The sequence below is a fragment of the Podarcis muralis genome, chromosome 7, assembly GCF_964188315.1.
Source record: "Podarcis muralis chromosome 7, rPodMur119.hap1.1, whole genome shotgun sequence".
In the NCBI taxonomy this organism is placed as follows: Eukaryota; Metazoa; Chordata; class Lepidosauria; order Squamata; family Lacertidae; genus Podarcis; species Podarcis muralis.
The window spans coordinates 44,925,230-44,941,976 of record NC_135661.1 but is presented as its reverse complement, the minus strand read 5'-3'; the positions used below and the strand labels follow the sequence as shown (position 1 = coordinate 44,941,976).

Below are 16,747 nucleotides of genomic sequence, written 5' to 3'. Positions count from 1 at the left end.
CCTCTCTGGCAACCCTTGGTGCTCCTTCTCTCTGGGTCACAGACTTCCAAAAGAGCAGCTCCAGAGGGTGCTGCCCTCTGCCCAGGTCCCTCCCAGCAGGGTGGGAGCCGGGCAAGCTGCAAGGGTGCTACATTGAGATCCAGGGAAAGGCCTCTTGTTCCCTGGAGAGGTAACCTTGCTGCTGAGCATTTGCCTGTGGGTCTGTGCATGGGCAGAGAAATGCAGAAAAGGTGGAGGGGGCACTACATAGGCAAGTGCTCTCCCTTTGCTCACTGGTTGGGTAACTTGGTACTGTAGCCTAAAATGCTAGGAAACATAGATGCTAAGAAGCTTTCCTTGTCCCCCTCCCCTCTTTGACTCTTGTGATCTCTTTTATGCGGGCATGCCTCGCCTTTTGATCTAGCAGAGTCTGCATAGGGCAGAAGACGGCTTGGCCTTGGAGGGAGAGGGATGGGAAAGGGAAGGGCAGGAAAAGTGAGCAGCCCCTGAACTTGGCAACAGCCAGAAGCTGCTATAGGAAGGTTAAGCCTGACTCTGCGGGGATCTGGCACACCCTGTAAACCAAACCCTTCCTGCTAAGACATCAGTCTCCGTCCAACAGTAACCTTCTGCTGGGAGACTGGAAAGCAGCCAGACCTGCTCCAGGAGGCTGAGAGCCCAGGGGTGGCTGAATGGGCACTGATGGATGGGCAGGAAAGGCCGGGCTCCTTCTACTGCCAAGCACAGAGGCTGAGGCTTCCTCCCCGCACTTGGGCTTTTGTTTTTGTTCAGCCATCCAGCTGGTGGCTGCTGATGTACGACAGGCATCCTCATTGCCTAAGGATTTGCCCACACTTTGTTTGTCCTGTGCCTAAAAGGTGTGTCCAATAGGTTTTCATCATCATCATCATCAAACCTTTTATTGGCATCACATACAAACATCCATAGCAAATCAATACAGAATTAGCGCCTTCCCAGTGACACAAAACATTTGTCAGATGAAAGAGGCAGAGCAGTCTAACATTACATGTCTCCAGGAAGATCAGACGTCTGCAGTGTGTTTCGACAACAAAAACCAGATAAAGATATTTAGCCACTAACTTGGTGAGCTCCTGATTATTCCCCAAAAATAGAAAATATACGACCTCTAACTCTGGTTTCCATTTGGGGATGCAGAGTTGATCTAGGAACTGCTGCCGGAGATCAACATATAACGGTAGTTTACATTTAAGAACCATATGTGTAAGAGTTTCCACCTGATGGTCTTCACACGGGCAAATTCTTTCTCCTTCCACCATTCTCGAGAACCTTCCTCATAGGAGGTTTGAAGGATTTGAATTAAACCTGGCCAGCAAAAATGCTCTTCTTTCTTGAGGATTAAGCAAAAATTCAAGATAATTGTGGTTAATTTCATGTGCCCAAGAAAGTTGAAAGTTAAGAGGGGAGCATGTTTTCTCTTCTTCTTCTTCTGCTGCTGCTGCTAGTTCCTGGCATTCAATGTCCCACAACCTAGTTTTTATTATAGCCGGGCAGACGGTGGGGACATCGATTGCAAAATTCCACTGACAGCCCAAGTTGCTGTACCTTTATGTTAAACCGTTGTAGCCCTAGGGAAAGAAAGGGATCTAGCAAAACTTCACTAAGGAGAGGATCTTTATCTGTTGTGAGGCAGATGTTTAACCAGCATGTAAGAAATCTCACCCAGCTATGGTCTCTACCTTGTGTTGACCTCCCTCTAGACACAAGGCTGCATAGGGTACACAATGTGGGACAGCAAAATTCTTAAAAAGGAAAGCTGCCTGCACTCGTTCTACCCTGGCAGCCAGACTGGAATGCCGTAGAGCAATTGAGCTATAACTTTGGCGCTGAAGACCTTGAGAGCAGAGGGGATATGTGTTATAAAGAAATGCATTATGGTCTGCATAGACATCTTACTGGCATTCACCGCTGTTGCACGGTGTGAGGACCATAGAAGCCTATGATGGAATGTGATTCCCAGGTAGTTGAATTTGAATACCTGCTGGATGTGTTTTCCACCAAATACCCAGCTATAGCTTTTGCATGAATTCCCAAAAACCATTATTTTGCTTTTATCAAAGTTCATGCACAATTGCATTCTGGACAGATAGTCAATACAGGAATTTAACAAACGTTTTAGCCCAATTCTTGTCCGTGAAAGCAAAATCATATCATCTGCGTATAGAAGGATGGGAATGCTTGATGTGTTGAGTTTTGGGCTGTGGGCATCCACCTGTTTTAGTAAAGAAGCGAGGTCCTTAAGAAAAAGATTAAAAAGAGAGGGAGTGAGTACACAGCCCTGCTTTACACCTGTTTATAATGACAGGATCTGTCATTACATTCTCTGGTGTTGTTCTTAAGCGACAGGTGTTCTTTGTGTAAAGTTTTTTGATCAAGTAAAGTAATCTAGGTTCCAGGCCCATTGTCTCCAATTTGGACCATAACAGCCCCCTAGTGTCAAAAGCAGCCTTGATATCAAGGAAGGCCACATAAAGACACTCTTTATGAAGTCGCGTGTACGTAGTGGCTAAATGAGATAACACCAAACAGTTGCGTAAAATAGATTTCCCTTGCCTGAACCCTGCCTGCTTTGGACCTATGATGTTATTCTCATCAAGCCAAGTAGTTAGTTTATTTAACAGATGTTTAGCATACAATTTCCCAATGTTTGACAGTAGACTTATTGGCCAATAATTTGATGTCAGCTTTTTGTCACCCTTTTTAAAGATTGGGATAATTATAGATTGCTGCCATGAGTTAGGTATTGATACCAGATCTATCCATCATAGTGAATAGTTCCACTAGTATCAGAGGCCACCACTCTGGCTTGGCTTTGATCAATTCAGATGGAATAGCATCAGGGCCGGCAGCCTTTCCTGCTTTCATCTGGTCAATTAAAGTTATAACTTCGGTGATGGAGACAGGGGGCCACTCATCCACGAAAGTAAAATTGGCATGGTCCTGACTATCAGGTGGAATACAGTCATCGAATAAAACCGCCTTAAAATGCTCTACCCATGACAATGATGGAATCAACGTCAACGAATCATCCTGTGTCTGTGGGGAGTCTGCTACAGCCTTCCAAAATTTCTTATGATCTTTCTTTAGGATGGTTGAGAGTAGCGTATCCCAACATGCCTGACTATATCTTATCCGGCTGAGCTGGATAGTTTCCCTAAGTTGTCGAGATCTGGAGAAGTAAATGTCAGGTAATCGAGAGCTGCCTGTCTCTCTGAACTCTATAGATTATCCTGACCTCGGTTTTAATTGCTATGATTTCTTTGTCAGTCCAATCGTCAATCCCCCTCTTCTTAGGTGGCCTGTACGAGTGTAAATGAGACAGTTCAGTTGTTAGAGTGTCAATAAATTCCTCAAACTGAGTGACTCCAACAACACAGGAAAGTTCACCTTTCTCCTCTGAAAACAAATGAATCACATGGTCAGAATTCACCAAGCTGTGGAAAAGAGATAGTGTATGCTCGTTAACTCGTATCCTTGCGTGCTGGAGACTTGGTTCCTGGGGGGATGGATTAATTAACTGTTCTGACTTCCTCAACGGAAAGACAAGTTTGCAATGTAGAGGGAGATGGTCACTGAGCATAGGATCACCTATGTAAAACTCAGCCACGTAGGGCATCAAATTAGTGGGTATCAGAATATAGTCCACCATACTATTTCCCTGCAGGGAGATATAGGTAAAATTCCCAGAGCTTTCCCAATCAGTTAGCCCATTGAGCCACGCCAGGGCCCTGGTGGTGGTCAGCTTGGTGAGTCGCAGACCAGCCAGATTAATTACTGGATCCTGGGATCTATGTTCCCAAAAACAGAAGTCTGGAAGAACAGAGGTATCCAAGATCTCCCATGCTTTTGTATACACTTCCCACCCTTGCCCTAGGTTTTCCACTAGGCCCATGCTTTCTAGGCACAGGTCTGAGTATTTTTCTATTTGCCCTGCTGCTTTCCCTGAGAAAACCCACTGTTTTGGAGCTGAATCGGAGCAAACATCAACCTGAAGAAAACCCAGTTGCCATTTGCTCTGATTCAGTGGTAAAGAACAGGTTTCCCTAGAGGTAAGCGGTGGAGCAAGCAGAAGTGTGGACGAGCTCACAGTGGGGTGAGCTCATGGTGGGGCCTTGGACAAAATGACCCAATGGTTTTCTTCCAGTCCTGATGCTTGACAAAATTCCTCCTCTAACTGTAATATTTGCGAAACAGATTATCTGACGTTACTGGCTTTGTGAACACAAAGTACAGGAAGATTAACTTCTTGGATCAAATGACAGAAAAAGAGATTAGCGCAAAGCTAGGGACCCAAATACAAGCAAATTGGTGGGAGGAGAATGAATGAAATCTTCAACGGCTGCTGCTTGGGGGAGAGCTGTCCGTAAGGGGAAGCTTCTCTGGGCAAGTTCATGGATGGTGGATGAAATGCACTCGGAGTCAAGTGTGAATTTCATGCTCTTTATTCAGCTCATAGTAGCAATGAATGAAACTCCCCCCAAAACGTCTAGCTATATATACATTATTTACACAATGGGCCCCGTGTGATTGGCTGATTCCAGGCTGCTCCTGTAGGCCAATCAGGTGGCGAATTCACCTCCTCCAGAAGCCTGATTGGCGGCTCCTGCAGGCCAATCAGGTTGCTGATTCACTTCCACCTGGAGCTGGATTGGGTGGCTCCTGTGGACCAATCAGACTGCTGCATTCTGGATCCTATTGTTCTAGGATTCAGCTCAGTACATTACAATGGAAAAGCTCCCACAGTGCTCCCCTTCTTGATGCCCTCAAGTGAAACCAGAATCTCACTGCATCCCAGTGGCATCATGTGGGGGGCGACGGTGGCCATGGCCCCGGGTGCAGAATTCTGAGGGGGAGCAGCCCAGCTCCCCTACAACAGGCTTCCTTGCCAAGGCTGTGTGGCTGCCACCTTCCAGACCTGTGAAGAGGTGAGCCACGCCCAGTACCTTTGGACGAGGCATGTACCCTGCAGTGGGAATGCAGAGAGAAGAGCCACCCATTCGCCTGGAACCCGCTGGTGCTCGTCCTCACGATGCATGACCAAGAGGCGGCGGATGGAGAAGGGCTGCGTTTGGCACCTCAGCCTCCTCTCCTTCACCCTCCTCCTAGACCTGCTGCAGTTGTGGCTTCAGCACTGCTGGGACGCCACCAAGCCTGCCAAGAAGCATCAGCCACCACTCCCACCGGACCTTGCTGAGCTGAGAGGGCAAACGTGGCTACCATCCAACGACCTCTGCAAGGAGCGGCCACCGTAGGAGCACAGCAAATGAAGTCCACTTGTTGCCTCCAGTGTGATGCCCACAATGAGGTTAGGAGGAGTCATTCTTGCCTTGCCCCAAGCGCTGGCAACATGTGGTATGCCACTGCTGCATCCCAAGGAGGTTGCCTACCAGGGCGGGGCTCTTCCCTCTGGCCCAAATCAGCCCTCATCTCACCCAGCACCAGACAGGATATGCACGGGCCCTTGGTTGTTTACCCAGGAATTTTATCTTGCCATCCAAGGGCCAGGAGAGGCAGAAGAACAGCCCAGAAGTGACTCTAGAGAGCCAGAAATTTTGGAATGGAGAGGAACGCAATGCAATTGGACTGGGCTGCTTTGCAGTGCTGGAAGAAGCAGGAGAAGAGCAGCCTCTGTGCCAAGCCAGTGGGAAGGTCCTGTGCCAGGGCTTAAGAGAGATTCCTGCTAATGTTTGATGGAGCCAAGTTATATGTTATTTGCCAGGGAGTGCCACCAGAGCCCCTGAATAAAATACGTCAACATATAAAAAAAGCACATAAAGAGTTATAAACTGACTCAGTGTTTACAGCTGTCAGTAAAATATGACCTTTTGTAAGAATATTGTCTTCTTTTAAACAGGAAGTTTCTCTTAGGAGGAAAGACTGTAGCTCTGTGGCAGAGCAGCTGCTTGGCATGCAGAAGCTGTGCCACATTCAAACACAACACACCTTCCCCAGTAGCATCGCCAGGTATGGCCGGGAATGTCCTCGTTTTGAAACCCTGGAGAGCCACACTCAGTCAGTGTAGACAACTGAGCTAGACACTGTGTACAAGGCAGCTTCCTATGTCACTGTGAAACAAATGCAGAGAGGGGAAAATGCAAAGATCCCTTAACCTTTTTATTAGCGGGAGGAAGGGGAACCTTTGTGACTCCATGGGCTGGATCCTTATCCAGATCAGCCTCACAGGCCAAATTTGGTGGGGTGGGAGCACCAACTTGTCAATCACATGATGGTACAACAAAGTCATGTGCAAGGTACTTTGAAGTCCCAAAATCAGGATATCAAAGTGCTTCCAAAAGAGATGGTTTCTTTTCTCATCCTAGCAGGTGTAACTATAGATCCCCCGCTAAAATGATGGTTTAAAAATCCATCCGTTTCAATACGAGATTCTGATGCACACACTTTCCTGATTCAGGAATGGGTGTGTCTCAGAACTGCCTGCTAAAAAAGAGGGGGTTGCCATAGTTTTAGCAGGGGATCCTATGCAAGTTTGCATAGAAACTTCTGCTAAAACAGGGCAGGGGGGAGGCCTCTGTTTTAGCAGAAGGTTACAGTGCAAACCATTTCCTGAATCAGCTGGTGAGTGGAGATTAAGTCCTGCTCAATTTGGCTGTTCACTGCTGGAAACGGGTGCTCAGTCAACACAAGAGATTCCACCCAACCTCCTTTTTTTGCCATTGCAGGCCCATTTCACTGAGAAAGCGATTACACTAGACCAGTTTGCATTCTGCTTTAGATTAACTTTCCCATAATAATTGATTAAATATAATAATATCACCATCTCCAGAGAGGCGAACCTGCCCATGCTAGGTTGCAGGGCTAATAAAGGTAAAGGGACCCCTGACCATTAGGTCCAGTCGTGACCGACTCTGGGGCTGGGGTGCTCATCTCACTTTATTGGCCGAGGGAGCCGGCGTACAGCTTCCGGGGCATGGGGCCAGCATGACTAAGGTGCTTCTGGCGAACCAGAGCAGCACACGGAAACACCGTTTACCTTCCTGCTGGAGCGATACCTGTTTATCTACTTGCACTCTGACGTGCTTTCGAACTGCTAGGTGGGCAGGAGCAGGGACCGAGAAACGGGAGCTCACCCCATTGCGGGGATTCGAACTGCCGACCTTCTGATCGGCAAGTCCTAGGCTCTGTGGTTTAACCCACAGGGCTAATACTACTGCAGGGCTAATACTACTGCAGTAAAGGGCTACCAACAGCTGTGCTGCCCCAAAGCACCCCCTCATTTTGGAGTGAAGTACAGATGGCCAGGAAAGGACCTTTCAGGATGTTTGGACCCCTGAAATGGGACTGCTCTCCCTCAGGAAACTCTTGACACCTGGTGAATGACTTTTTATTTGCCTTTCTGGCACTACCTTTGTTTATTTTAACTGCTCAGTGCTGGTATATCTTGTTGTACACTATACTTCTCATCTGCTCCTATACATTAAAAGTAGTATCATGCCAATTTAAACAGTCGTGGCTTCCAGGAAACAATCTAGTTTGTTAAGGGTATTGAGACTTGTTAGGTACAGTGGCGAAGCAAGCCGATCAGGTGCCTGGGGCGGCGTGCGTGCCCTGCGCCCAGGGGCAGGGCCAGCCACCCGTGGGGCAGGGCAGCTGGGGCAGGATGCTCTGCGGGGCCTCCGAGGAGTCTGCCTGCCTCCTCCCACTCAGCTGCCCTACAGCTGAGGGGGGGCAGTGGCCGGACCATTTGGGGCATTTTCTCAGGAGAGACGCATGACTCGGGCGCACTGCAGGCCCTGCGGTGAGTGCTGCCTGGCATTTTGTCACACACACCCTCAGTGGTGACACCTGGGGTACACCGCCCCCACTGCCCCCCCCTTCCTCCACCCCTGGTTAGATGACACCTATTCCCTTCACAGAGCCACGGTTCTCAGAGTTTTCTGGGAAGAGGAAACTATTATTAAGCCACATTGTAGGTTATAGGTCTGAAGGTGTGAAGGACACTCAGAAGAGGAAATGGGTATGTCTCTGGGGCTTCCTCCCTTCTTCCTTCCACCCTGCCCTTGGCTAAAATGGAAAAGCGAGAAGCAGGTGTTACTTCTGCTGGGACTCCATATCAGGTCAGGAGTCCCAAGAACTCCTGCAGTGCCCAGGCCTCCCTGAGTCTTCCCCTGGCCTTTGCTTTGCTTTGCTTTGCTTGCAGCAGGGGCTGCTGGTGCTGGAAGAGAGTTTGACACACAGAGGAAAGAAAGCCAGATCTTGTCACAAGGCCAGGTATTTTTCATGCATTTATTCATACAAAAGGTATAATAACTTATGAACGTCAAACAGGCACAGGAGGACATGGGTGGGGGAAAGGGGAAGACGGGTGCCCACGGTGGCCTGTGCCAGCCCAGGACTCAGCACGGTCTCTGCAGAAGGACAGGTTGGGAGGGCTGGCAGGTCTTTCTGAAGGGCATCTGGGAGGCTCCAGCAACACCACACCACTGCAGAGGCTGCCAGGAGCACCCAGTGCCAGCAGCGCCTGCTGGAGTTCTTTGGCTGCCCTGGGCACAGGCAGGAGGGGGCCTGCAGGGGAGGAGTGTCTCTGTGGGGATCTACTTCCAGGCAAGTGTCATGGTTGTACGGGGGCTTCAGAGGCTGTGGCACACAGAAGTGGTGTTGAGCCAGTGGACAGGGGCTGGCGAGGCACAGGCCCTGTGAGCCCAACTCACTGCAGGAGGAGTGGAGGCAGGCAGGCAGGAGGGCGGGTGGGCAGGCAGGGACCCTCAGCTACTTGTCACATTCCAGGTCCTGGGATCCTTCGGCGCCTTCGTAGTGCCTCTCGCAGAATTGCTGAATGCGCCGACAGGCCTCCACCATCATCTCCTCGGGCACTGTGATCACCACACGGAAGAAGTTGGGGTACTCAAAGCACTGTCAGAAGAAGCAGAAGAGGGCCATTGAGATGGCATCAGGGGCCAGGAGCCACCATGTGGATCCTTTACAAGGCTGACTCCCTAAGGAGTGGTGAGAGAGCCTCGAAGGACCATCTCTGGTGCCTTGGAGATCCTGCACACACCAGACTCTGACACCAAGACCGGGTAGGATAAATGTGTGGGAGTTTGGGGTGGGCATGTTAAGGGGAGGGTCAACACCTCCTGCTTTGCATGCAGAATATTCCTGGCTGATCTCCCTGCCTTTCCCAATGGAAAAGTCTGGGCAAGGGGACACTCTCTCCAGGGGAGATTTGGGAGAGCTGCTGCTAGTCAGTGTAGAGTCAACCAAGGGCAAGCAATGTGGTGACACCACTGTGGAGGGTCTCTGCCTTGCTTGTTGTTCCACACAAGGAGTGCTGAGAAACCAGCTTGTCAGTTTCTCACAGACTTCTGGTCAGCCACTGTGAGAACAGGATGCAGAACCAGATGGGCAATTGGCCTGATCCAGCAGGCTTGTCTCAAGGAATGGTGCTGCCGGCAAGTGCAATGGCCATTCTCCAAGGCCCACGTAGCAGGAGGCAGCAAGCGGCTGGGGATCTGGGGAAGGGAGCCTCACGGCACCTCACAAGGTGCCATTGTTCAGCAGCCAGGGGTGTGGGCGCTGAGCCAGCTGGCACTGAGATTGTGAAATGCAAGCAATGTCCCCTCATGCCTTGCATGGTGGGAGTGCCTTGCCAATCACAAGCATCAAGAAGAAAGACTAGCTAAAGGAGAGGAAAGGCAGGTGGGGGCCAGCTGAGAAGCAGAGGCCCAGGGAAAGTGGAGCCGAGCCGAGTACCTCTTCTCTGCCAAGTACAGCTCCCGGGGCTCCAGTAACTCCCAGGGCCTCCCATAACTCTCTTGCGAATAAAGATGCTCACCGTGGCCGGCAGACAGAAGACGGACTGCTCAGCAATGAGCCTCTCTGTGAACTCCACATCATTCTCAAACTCTGGAAAGTGTTCCATCTGAATGCCCACCTGCGGCAAGGAAGAGGAGGAAACACAGAGTTAGGGATGATCTGCCTGGCATTTGCCCATCTCGGGGGCAAAGCTCTGCAAGTGACAGGAAGCCACTCACCATGAGGTACATGGCCCCCGACGGCCGGACAGGCTGCAAGCCACAGACAGTGGAAAGGGCATCATAGCAGAGGTCAGCATTGGACTGCAAAGGGAAGGAGGAAGGAGGAGGAGTCAGGTCAGATTGCAGGCACAAGCATCCCAGGGTCCCCGCTGGGACCACCCAACACGTTCACCATGGATAAAGGCTTAAAAGGGCACATTGTTGATGAATTAAGACCTGCCCACCCTGGGAACTGATGGGACCACAAAAAAGTGACCTGCTTGCCAGCCCTGTCCACACTTGCACTGTGTTATTTTCCCAGTGCTCCAGGTGTGTGCATTCCACTGAGTGCCCCCCCCCATCCCGCAGCTGTCATTTATTTCCATGCTCACTGCCATGGGTCTTCCCAGTGCTGAAAAGAGCAAAGCTTTTGACACAGTGTTTGGCTCTGATGTGCTATGTGGTGGGGAATAGTTGAGAGTATATATTACTACATTGGATGAATATAAAATAGGGACGCTTAACATTCACAAGGGCATAGGAAACTGCCTTATACCATTGGCCCATCCAGCTCAGTAATGCCTGCCCGGACATGCAGCAGCCCTACAGGGTTTTAGATAGAGAGTCTCACCAAGCTCTGCCTGGAGATGTAGAACCTCAGACTTTCTGTGTGCAAAGCAGATTGCTCTACCATTGAGCTGAGGTCCATCCTTCCGAACTAGCATATTAATGGAATCTCAAAAAGGAATCTATGCAGAGATTTCATGAATATGCACATTCATTTAACTGTAACAGTTTCACTGACCAATTCATGCCAAGCTGGATTATTAAATGAACCAATCAGGTCCAAAGGGTTAAACAGGGAGGGGCTGTGGGTGCTATGCTGAGCACCTCCTTGCCCCCTCCAGTCCAGTGCAGCTCCCCAGGGTGAGAGGAGTCACATTGTCCACTCCCACCACCCAAGCGGTGTTTATGGGCTGGGGAGCATCCCTGTTGCCCTCCAAGGAGTTGGGAGAGATAAGCAAGAGGGGTTTTGTGAAGCTTGAGCACTCCCTGGTGCTCCCCACCCACTCTGTTTTTAATAGTTCTTTTGGTCTAGTCCTGCTTTTACTTATGTGTTTGTTGTTCCTGTTTCTTTTCTCCCTTTCCTTTCAAAGAGAAGAGATGTACCTTGAGAAAGCTGAGGGTGTTGTGGTAGAATTCCGGGGACGTCTGGCGAAGGATGCGGCTGAGAGCTCCCTGGACAACTGTGCAGGGGCCCAGAATCCTCTGGCTCAGCCTCAGGAGGCCGTCTCTGATCTAAAAGATGCACAGGGGAGAGAGAGCTCAGTAGGGAGGGGCACGACCTGATCCCCAAGTTGATCTAAGAGAGTGAAATTCCGCAGTCACAGCAAGAGCCCTCTTGTGGCTCAGTGTGCCCCCAAACCAAAGGCAGAGCTGGGAAGGTGGGAAAGAGAGTCTGCATCCTACCATGGGTGCTATGGAGGGAACCCGTGCAGAACTCGCACCGGTGTAGAGGGCACAGGAAGTGGGGGAGGGATCTCCTGGCCCTCTCAAGAAGCAGGTGCTACTCAAACCAACTTGTTCCTGTTCAGAGCCCATTTGGAGTAGGGGGCATCGGGCAGCCTTTCACTGACCAGACCCAGGAGGCAGGGAACACTGCCTCCTTGACATCCTAGCACAGACAGTGGGCATTGGGGCACAAAGGCTACATGAATCAGGCTCAGAGGGTGGCTGTGAAGCGGTGGGGGGCATGAACTCTTTTCCTCCATCACACCAGCTCCTGGACCGGGTGCAGAAAGTCAGGGCAGCACCGAGTTCTGCCAACTTACCTCCTTCCCAAAGATCTCCCTGCGATCATGTATGAGAATCCAGCCCATTCTCCAGCCAGGCACCAGCCACCGCTTGGCAAGGCCTCCACATGAGAGGATAGGCACGTTGGTGCTGAGCTTTGCTAGGGACTCATATTTGCAGTCTTCAAACACCTAGGGGGGGGAGTGCAGAAGGAGGAATACCAGAGTAAGTAGTGATAGAAACACCTAATGGGCATGTGAAGCAGGTAAGGGGGATGCTAGTGCAGCTGGCTGTGATTGCGGAGAAGACCAAGCCACCTCAGGCAGACCCACCCCACTCCCTGCTTTCCCAGCCATGTGTCAGAAGATGGGAGGGAGCTTCTCCCGGGAAGAAGGGTTCCAGCTGCTGTGCTTGGCCTTCCGAGGGGCCAGGGGTGCTTCTGCCTCACTCACCATGTCAGCGTAGATCTCATCAGCCAAGATGGGGACACACTGCCTGGAGGCAACTAAGAGAGACAGACAGAAAGAAATCTAGTCAGCCCCCTGACTCTGTTTCCTTCTTTCTTCCCCAGAGCAAGGCCTGGGATAAACACACACACACACACACACACACACACACACACACACACGGTGGGGGATCCTCACCTGCCAGGATCTTCTGGAGGTGGCTTTTGCTGAAAACGGAGCCACAGGGGTTAGATGGGTTGTTCACAATCAAGCAAGCTGTCTTGTCATCCACCAGCGACTCCATTTGCTTCAGGTCAATTTCCCATGATTTCTCTGGCTGCAGGGAGAAGAAAAGGGAGGAAGAGGTGAGGAATGCCCCCACTTCAGGACCTCAGCCTGGTACCCATGAACCAGGCTTCCTGCCAGGGTCAGGGTGGGCCGGAGGTCCTGGGCAGGTGAAAAGGGATGGTGGTTGGAGCAACTGTCGACTGGTCAGGATACTGACCCCCCTTTTCTCTTCCAAGAGCCCTGCAACACCTCCCAGCCTGGGTTTGGGCCCAGTCTAAAGAAGGGGAGATGGAGAACAGGTCCCCAGGGCTTGAACCCACGTCAACAGGCAGCCCTTCTTTATAGCTGAGCTCTGTGGAGAGGCAGGCAGAGCCCTGCAAGGGAGCTCCTGCTTGTCTTCCTGCTTGTGCCATGCCTCTCTGCTGCGCCACCTCCTGCCCCAGCTTACCAAGAGGTTGTAGAATTTGACCTCGATGCCCAGGGACTGAGCCAGGGTTTTGTAGAGGGAGAAACCAGGCCGTGGCACCAGGATGTTCTGCCCGGGGTTGGCCAACACAGCCAGGGCCAGCTCAATGGCCTGACTGCAGCCGCTTGTCAGGATCACGTCCTGCAAAGGAAGAGGGAGCAGAGCAGGCAGCCGTGAGCCTGGTGGGTAGCAACCACCAGAAAAGACTAGCCCAGAAGAAGCACAGAAGGGGAGGGAAAGGTTTCTTCACTGGCTCTTTCTGGAAATTCCTGGCCAGGAGCCTGGAATGAAGGGGGGGGGGGTCCCTGCTAGCATACAGAAGGTCCCAGGTTGAATCCCCAATGGCTCAACTTAGGCTGGGAGAGACTCTCTGCCTGAAACCCTGGAGAGACAATGTTGCCTGTCAATGTGAACAATACCAAGCTAGGTGGACCAGTTGTCTGACTCAGTATAAAGCAGCTTCCTGGGTTCCTAATAAAGATTCCAGGCCCAGGATCCTATCTGGGCAAGCTCCAGTTCCAGTACAGTGAGTTGTGGAGGTGCTGGCCAGGGTTTGCAAAAGCTAATTTTCTCAGCATCAAGGTCAGATGGCAATGCATGCAGCAGTCAGGGTCAGTTACCTGGGCTTCCAAGGGGGCTTCTGGGCAGGTGTAGTAGCTTGCGACCACTTCCCGGCAAGACAAGTAACCTGTGTAGAGGATTCCCAGAAGAGTTGGCATGTTAGACTTTTGCAGCAAAAGCAAAATAGGGGCTGCATACATTGAAAGCATCTCCCAAGACTTACCTACTGAGGGGGCATAGCCATTATACTGCCCAGAATCCAGGGCCTCCTTCATCGCTTGGATGACCTCATCATCTGGTGGGAGGTTCCCAAACACAGTTGGGTCCCCTGTAGGGAAACATGAGGGGAATCCATGTCACTTGAGGGTGGGGCATTGGCAGGAGCCCCCACCTCGTGGTCCCTCCATAGCCCACCTGCTCACCTATGGAGAGAGAGATCAGGGGCTTCTGGTGGTTGGGCTCCACCTTCATGCTGTCCACAATGGCTCGGATGGGGTTGAAGGTCCTCTTGGACATTTCGGAAGCCCTGACGGCCCAGTGGGCCTTGCGGTTTTTCCCCTTGCCCAGAGAAGGGCCCTTCCCGCCATTGAGGCTGACATGGACATCGAGGATGGAGGGCGGGGACGTCTTGCCATTCACGTGGATCAGGTAGGATTCCATCGCTGGAAAGGAAGTGCAAAGAGCAGGTGGGCCGACATCCATGATTACACAATCCTCTCTTCAAGGCTGCTGTCTGTTCAAGGCCACTGCCATGGCAGAAATGGAGACATGGGCGCAGCCAAGGGGCAGCGGTGGGGGGAGCTGCCCCCCCCCGATAAAGTAAAACAATAGAAATACTTAACTGACCAATCATGTCGATTCTGCCCCTCCCCAACAAAAATCCAAGCTACGTCCATGGGTGGAAGCACCAGTCCTGAGCAGGCAGCTCTTAGTGCAGGAGGAGCCAAGTCAGCTGCCACATCCCCCTAGCAGGACCCTGATCAAGCCTCACAGCAGGGAAGCTGGTAAAAGGGGGTGGAGGTGTGCGGGGAGTGGGGCAAGAACTGCAGTTGGGCTGGAGGCCAACTTGGATGAGGGAAATGTGTTTTCCCTCTATGCCCTCCTTCCCACAGAGGTAGGGACAGCATGTACTTGGCATGTGAATGACAAGACACCACTGTGTGTGTGTGTGTGTGTGTGTGTGTGTGTGTGTGTGTGTGTTGGGCAGGCTGTGACCAAGTTCTCTTTCAAAATATATTTGTCTAGTTGTGCCTAAGTGCTGGGGGTCGGAGGACACCCCCATTCTTCACTTTGGAGTTCATCTCCAGTATAAATTCACTGGGTGACCTCAGGGAAGCCATTCTCTCCTGACCTACCTTTCAGGGTTGCTGTTAGGATGAGTGAGAGAGTATTGTTGAAGCACTGTTAGAACTCAAAAAGGGGTGTATAAATGAATTTTGGTCTACTATGAAAAATCTTGTCAAGTGTTTTAGGCTGTTTGTCTTTAAGCCATGATTTTTTAAAAAGTCAAATTGATTAATTATAGAAACAGATTTAAGAACAAAAGGGAGTAATTTGTCAAGGATTTCAAATGCCATTTGAGAAGCCCAAACAGTGTCATCGGAACCTGAGAATCACCACCAAGGGATCTTATGGGCAAGATCCAAGGGCTGAGTCAGCCACTGTCCTTGTAAAACACTGAGGGAAAACCCAGCAAACATTGGACCAGGAGAGAAAGAAGGGAAGGAGCCCTGCACTTGCCTTGGGAGAAATATGACTTGCATTGCCCCCTTCCCTCCCTCTGTCCCCCTGTCTCGCTCCAAAGAATCTGGCACAGCTGGAGAGAGCTGAGAAGGCAAAGCTGGTGGGATGTGGCAAAGGAAGCAGCAAGGTGAGTGAGAGGCAGCTGGTGGCTCCCTGGGCAAGAAGGGCACATGAGAGCCAGGGGCACAACTAAGAAGTCTCCAGTACCAGCTGCAAAAGGCCAAGGAACCTCTTCACATTGGCTGAAAAGTCATTTCCTCTCTGTACTCCCAGAATAAAACAATAATCATAATATGGCAGTAAATTTGATTGCAGGTGTGGTGCCACCTGCCTCCCAAGATAAAGCCAGCCTGCACCCTCCACCCCGAGCCACCTCAAGTCCTGGCTCCTCTTGGAGCAAGCTACACAGACGTCAAAACCACTCTCCACAGACGCCAGAATTCCTCGGTTCCTTGTTCCAGAGCCTCCGCTGGCCCAAGAGGCCAGGCCAGTCCCTTTGCAATTGTCCACCTCCAGGTTCTCTGTTGTGTCTGCTCAGGTCACTCCTGGTCTCCGGAGGGTGTACATGCTGGGACAGGGGTGTCCCAGGAAAAGCACCTGAGTTCTGCCTCCGCCACTTTGTTGCAGCCCTTCATGCGGTGCTTGTTCCCCGCAGAGGACTCCATCCCAGGGACCGTGGACACCAGCTCAGACCCCGTCAGGCTTACAGGTGGCACCTCAAGGAGCCTCTTACCTATGTGGCAGCAGCTGCAGCTTTGTGTGGTGGCAAAGGTGGGCGAACGAGGCACCTCTGGTGAACCTGGCAGGCCGCTCTACCTGCTCTGGAGCTGCTGAATGGGGAGACCAGAGCCTTCCCTGGGCCCTTTTATGTGGGATAGGCGGGCAGGAGCACAACAGGGCCCCACTGCAGATTCCCAGCCAAGAACTGGGTGTCAGCTTGGAGACCTTTAATGATTGGCTGATAGGGAGGGCTGCACTCCCCCCCCCAATCAGGACACACAGACACACCAGCTCAGTAATAGTCTAGCTCCAAACATCTGGAGCAAACACTGCCTGAATGTTAACCCTTCGACTGCCATCTACACCCCCACAACTCCCTGATCCCGTTTGTGAAGTGCGAGCACAAAATTGGGGTAGGGCCCCTCCCAGTCTGGCCTTGGCAGGTCAGGTGAGTATGCCACCCCTCCAGTACCAGGGGCAGCCAGATTGCAACCCTCATTGCTGGAGAATATTGGGCCTGCAGAGGCTGGGTGCCCACAGTGGAGAGGGGTGTGTTAATTTCCTCAGTGCCTCAGTGGTCCAAGGCTTAGCCTGGCAGTCTTGGCCTGATGCAATCAGCTGCATTCATCCCATCATCTCCAGCTCCACGTTGCAAAGCACTAATGAGTCCCAAATGTTCCCCCCCACCCACATCCACGCACGCAAGCAAGCGAAGAGGAGGTGTCCCGATAGCAACA

The 16,747-nt window shown here is 51.4% G+C and overlaps 1 protein-coding gene across 1 annotated transcript; it reads right to left on the bottom strand.

Moving 5' to 3' along the window:
- Positions 1-8,248: 8,248 nt before the first annotated feature.
- On the bottom strand, positions 8,249-16,177 carry TAT (tyrosine aminotransferase). Its single transcript, XM_028739794.2, has 12 exons — positions 16,024-16,177; positions 13,970-14,209; positions 13,771-13,875; positions 13,607-13,674; positions 12,969-13,127; positions 12,431-12,569; positions 12,239-12,291; positions 11,825-11,977; positions 11,163-11,291; positions 10,011-10,094; positions 9,812-9,910; positions 8,249-8,889 (listed from the first exon to the last, which is right to left on the bottom strand). Exons 2-12 carry the CDS (start codon positions 14,205-14,207, stop codon positions 8,746-8,748), a joined length of 1,371 nt encoding a protein of 456 aa, XP_028595627.2. The 5' UTR covers positions 14,208-14,209; positions 16,024-16,177; the 3' UTR covers positions 8,249-8,745.
- Positions 16,178-16,747: the final 570 nt, after the last annotated feature.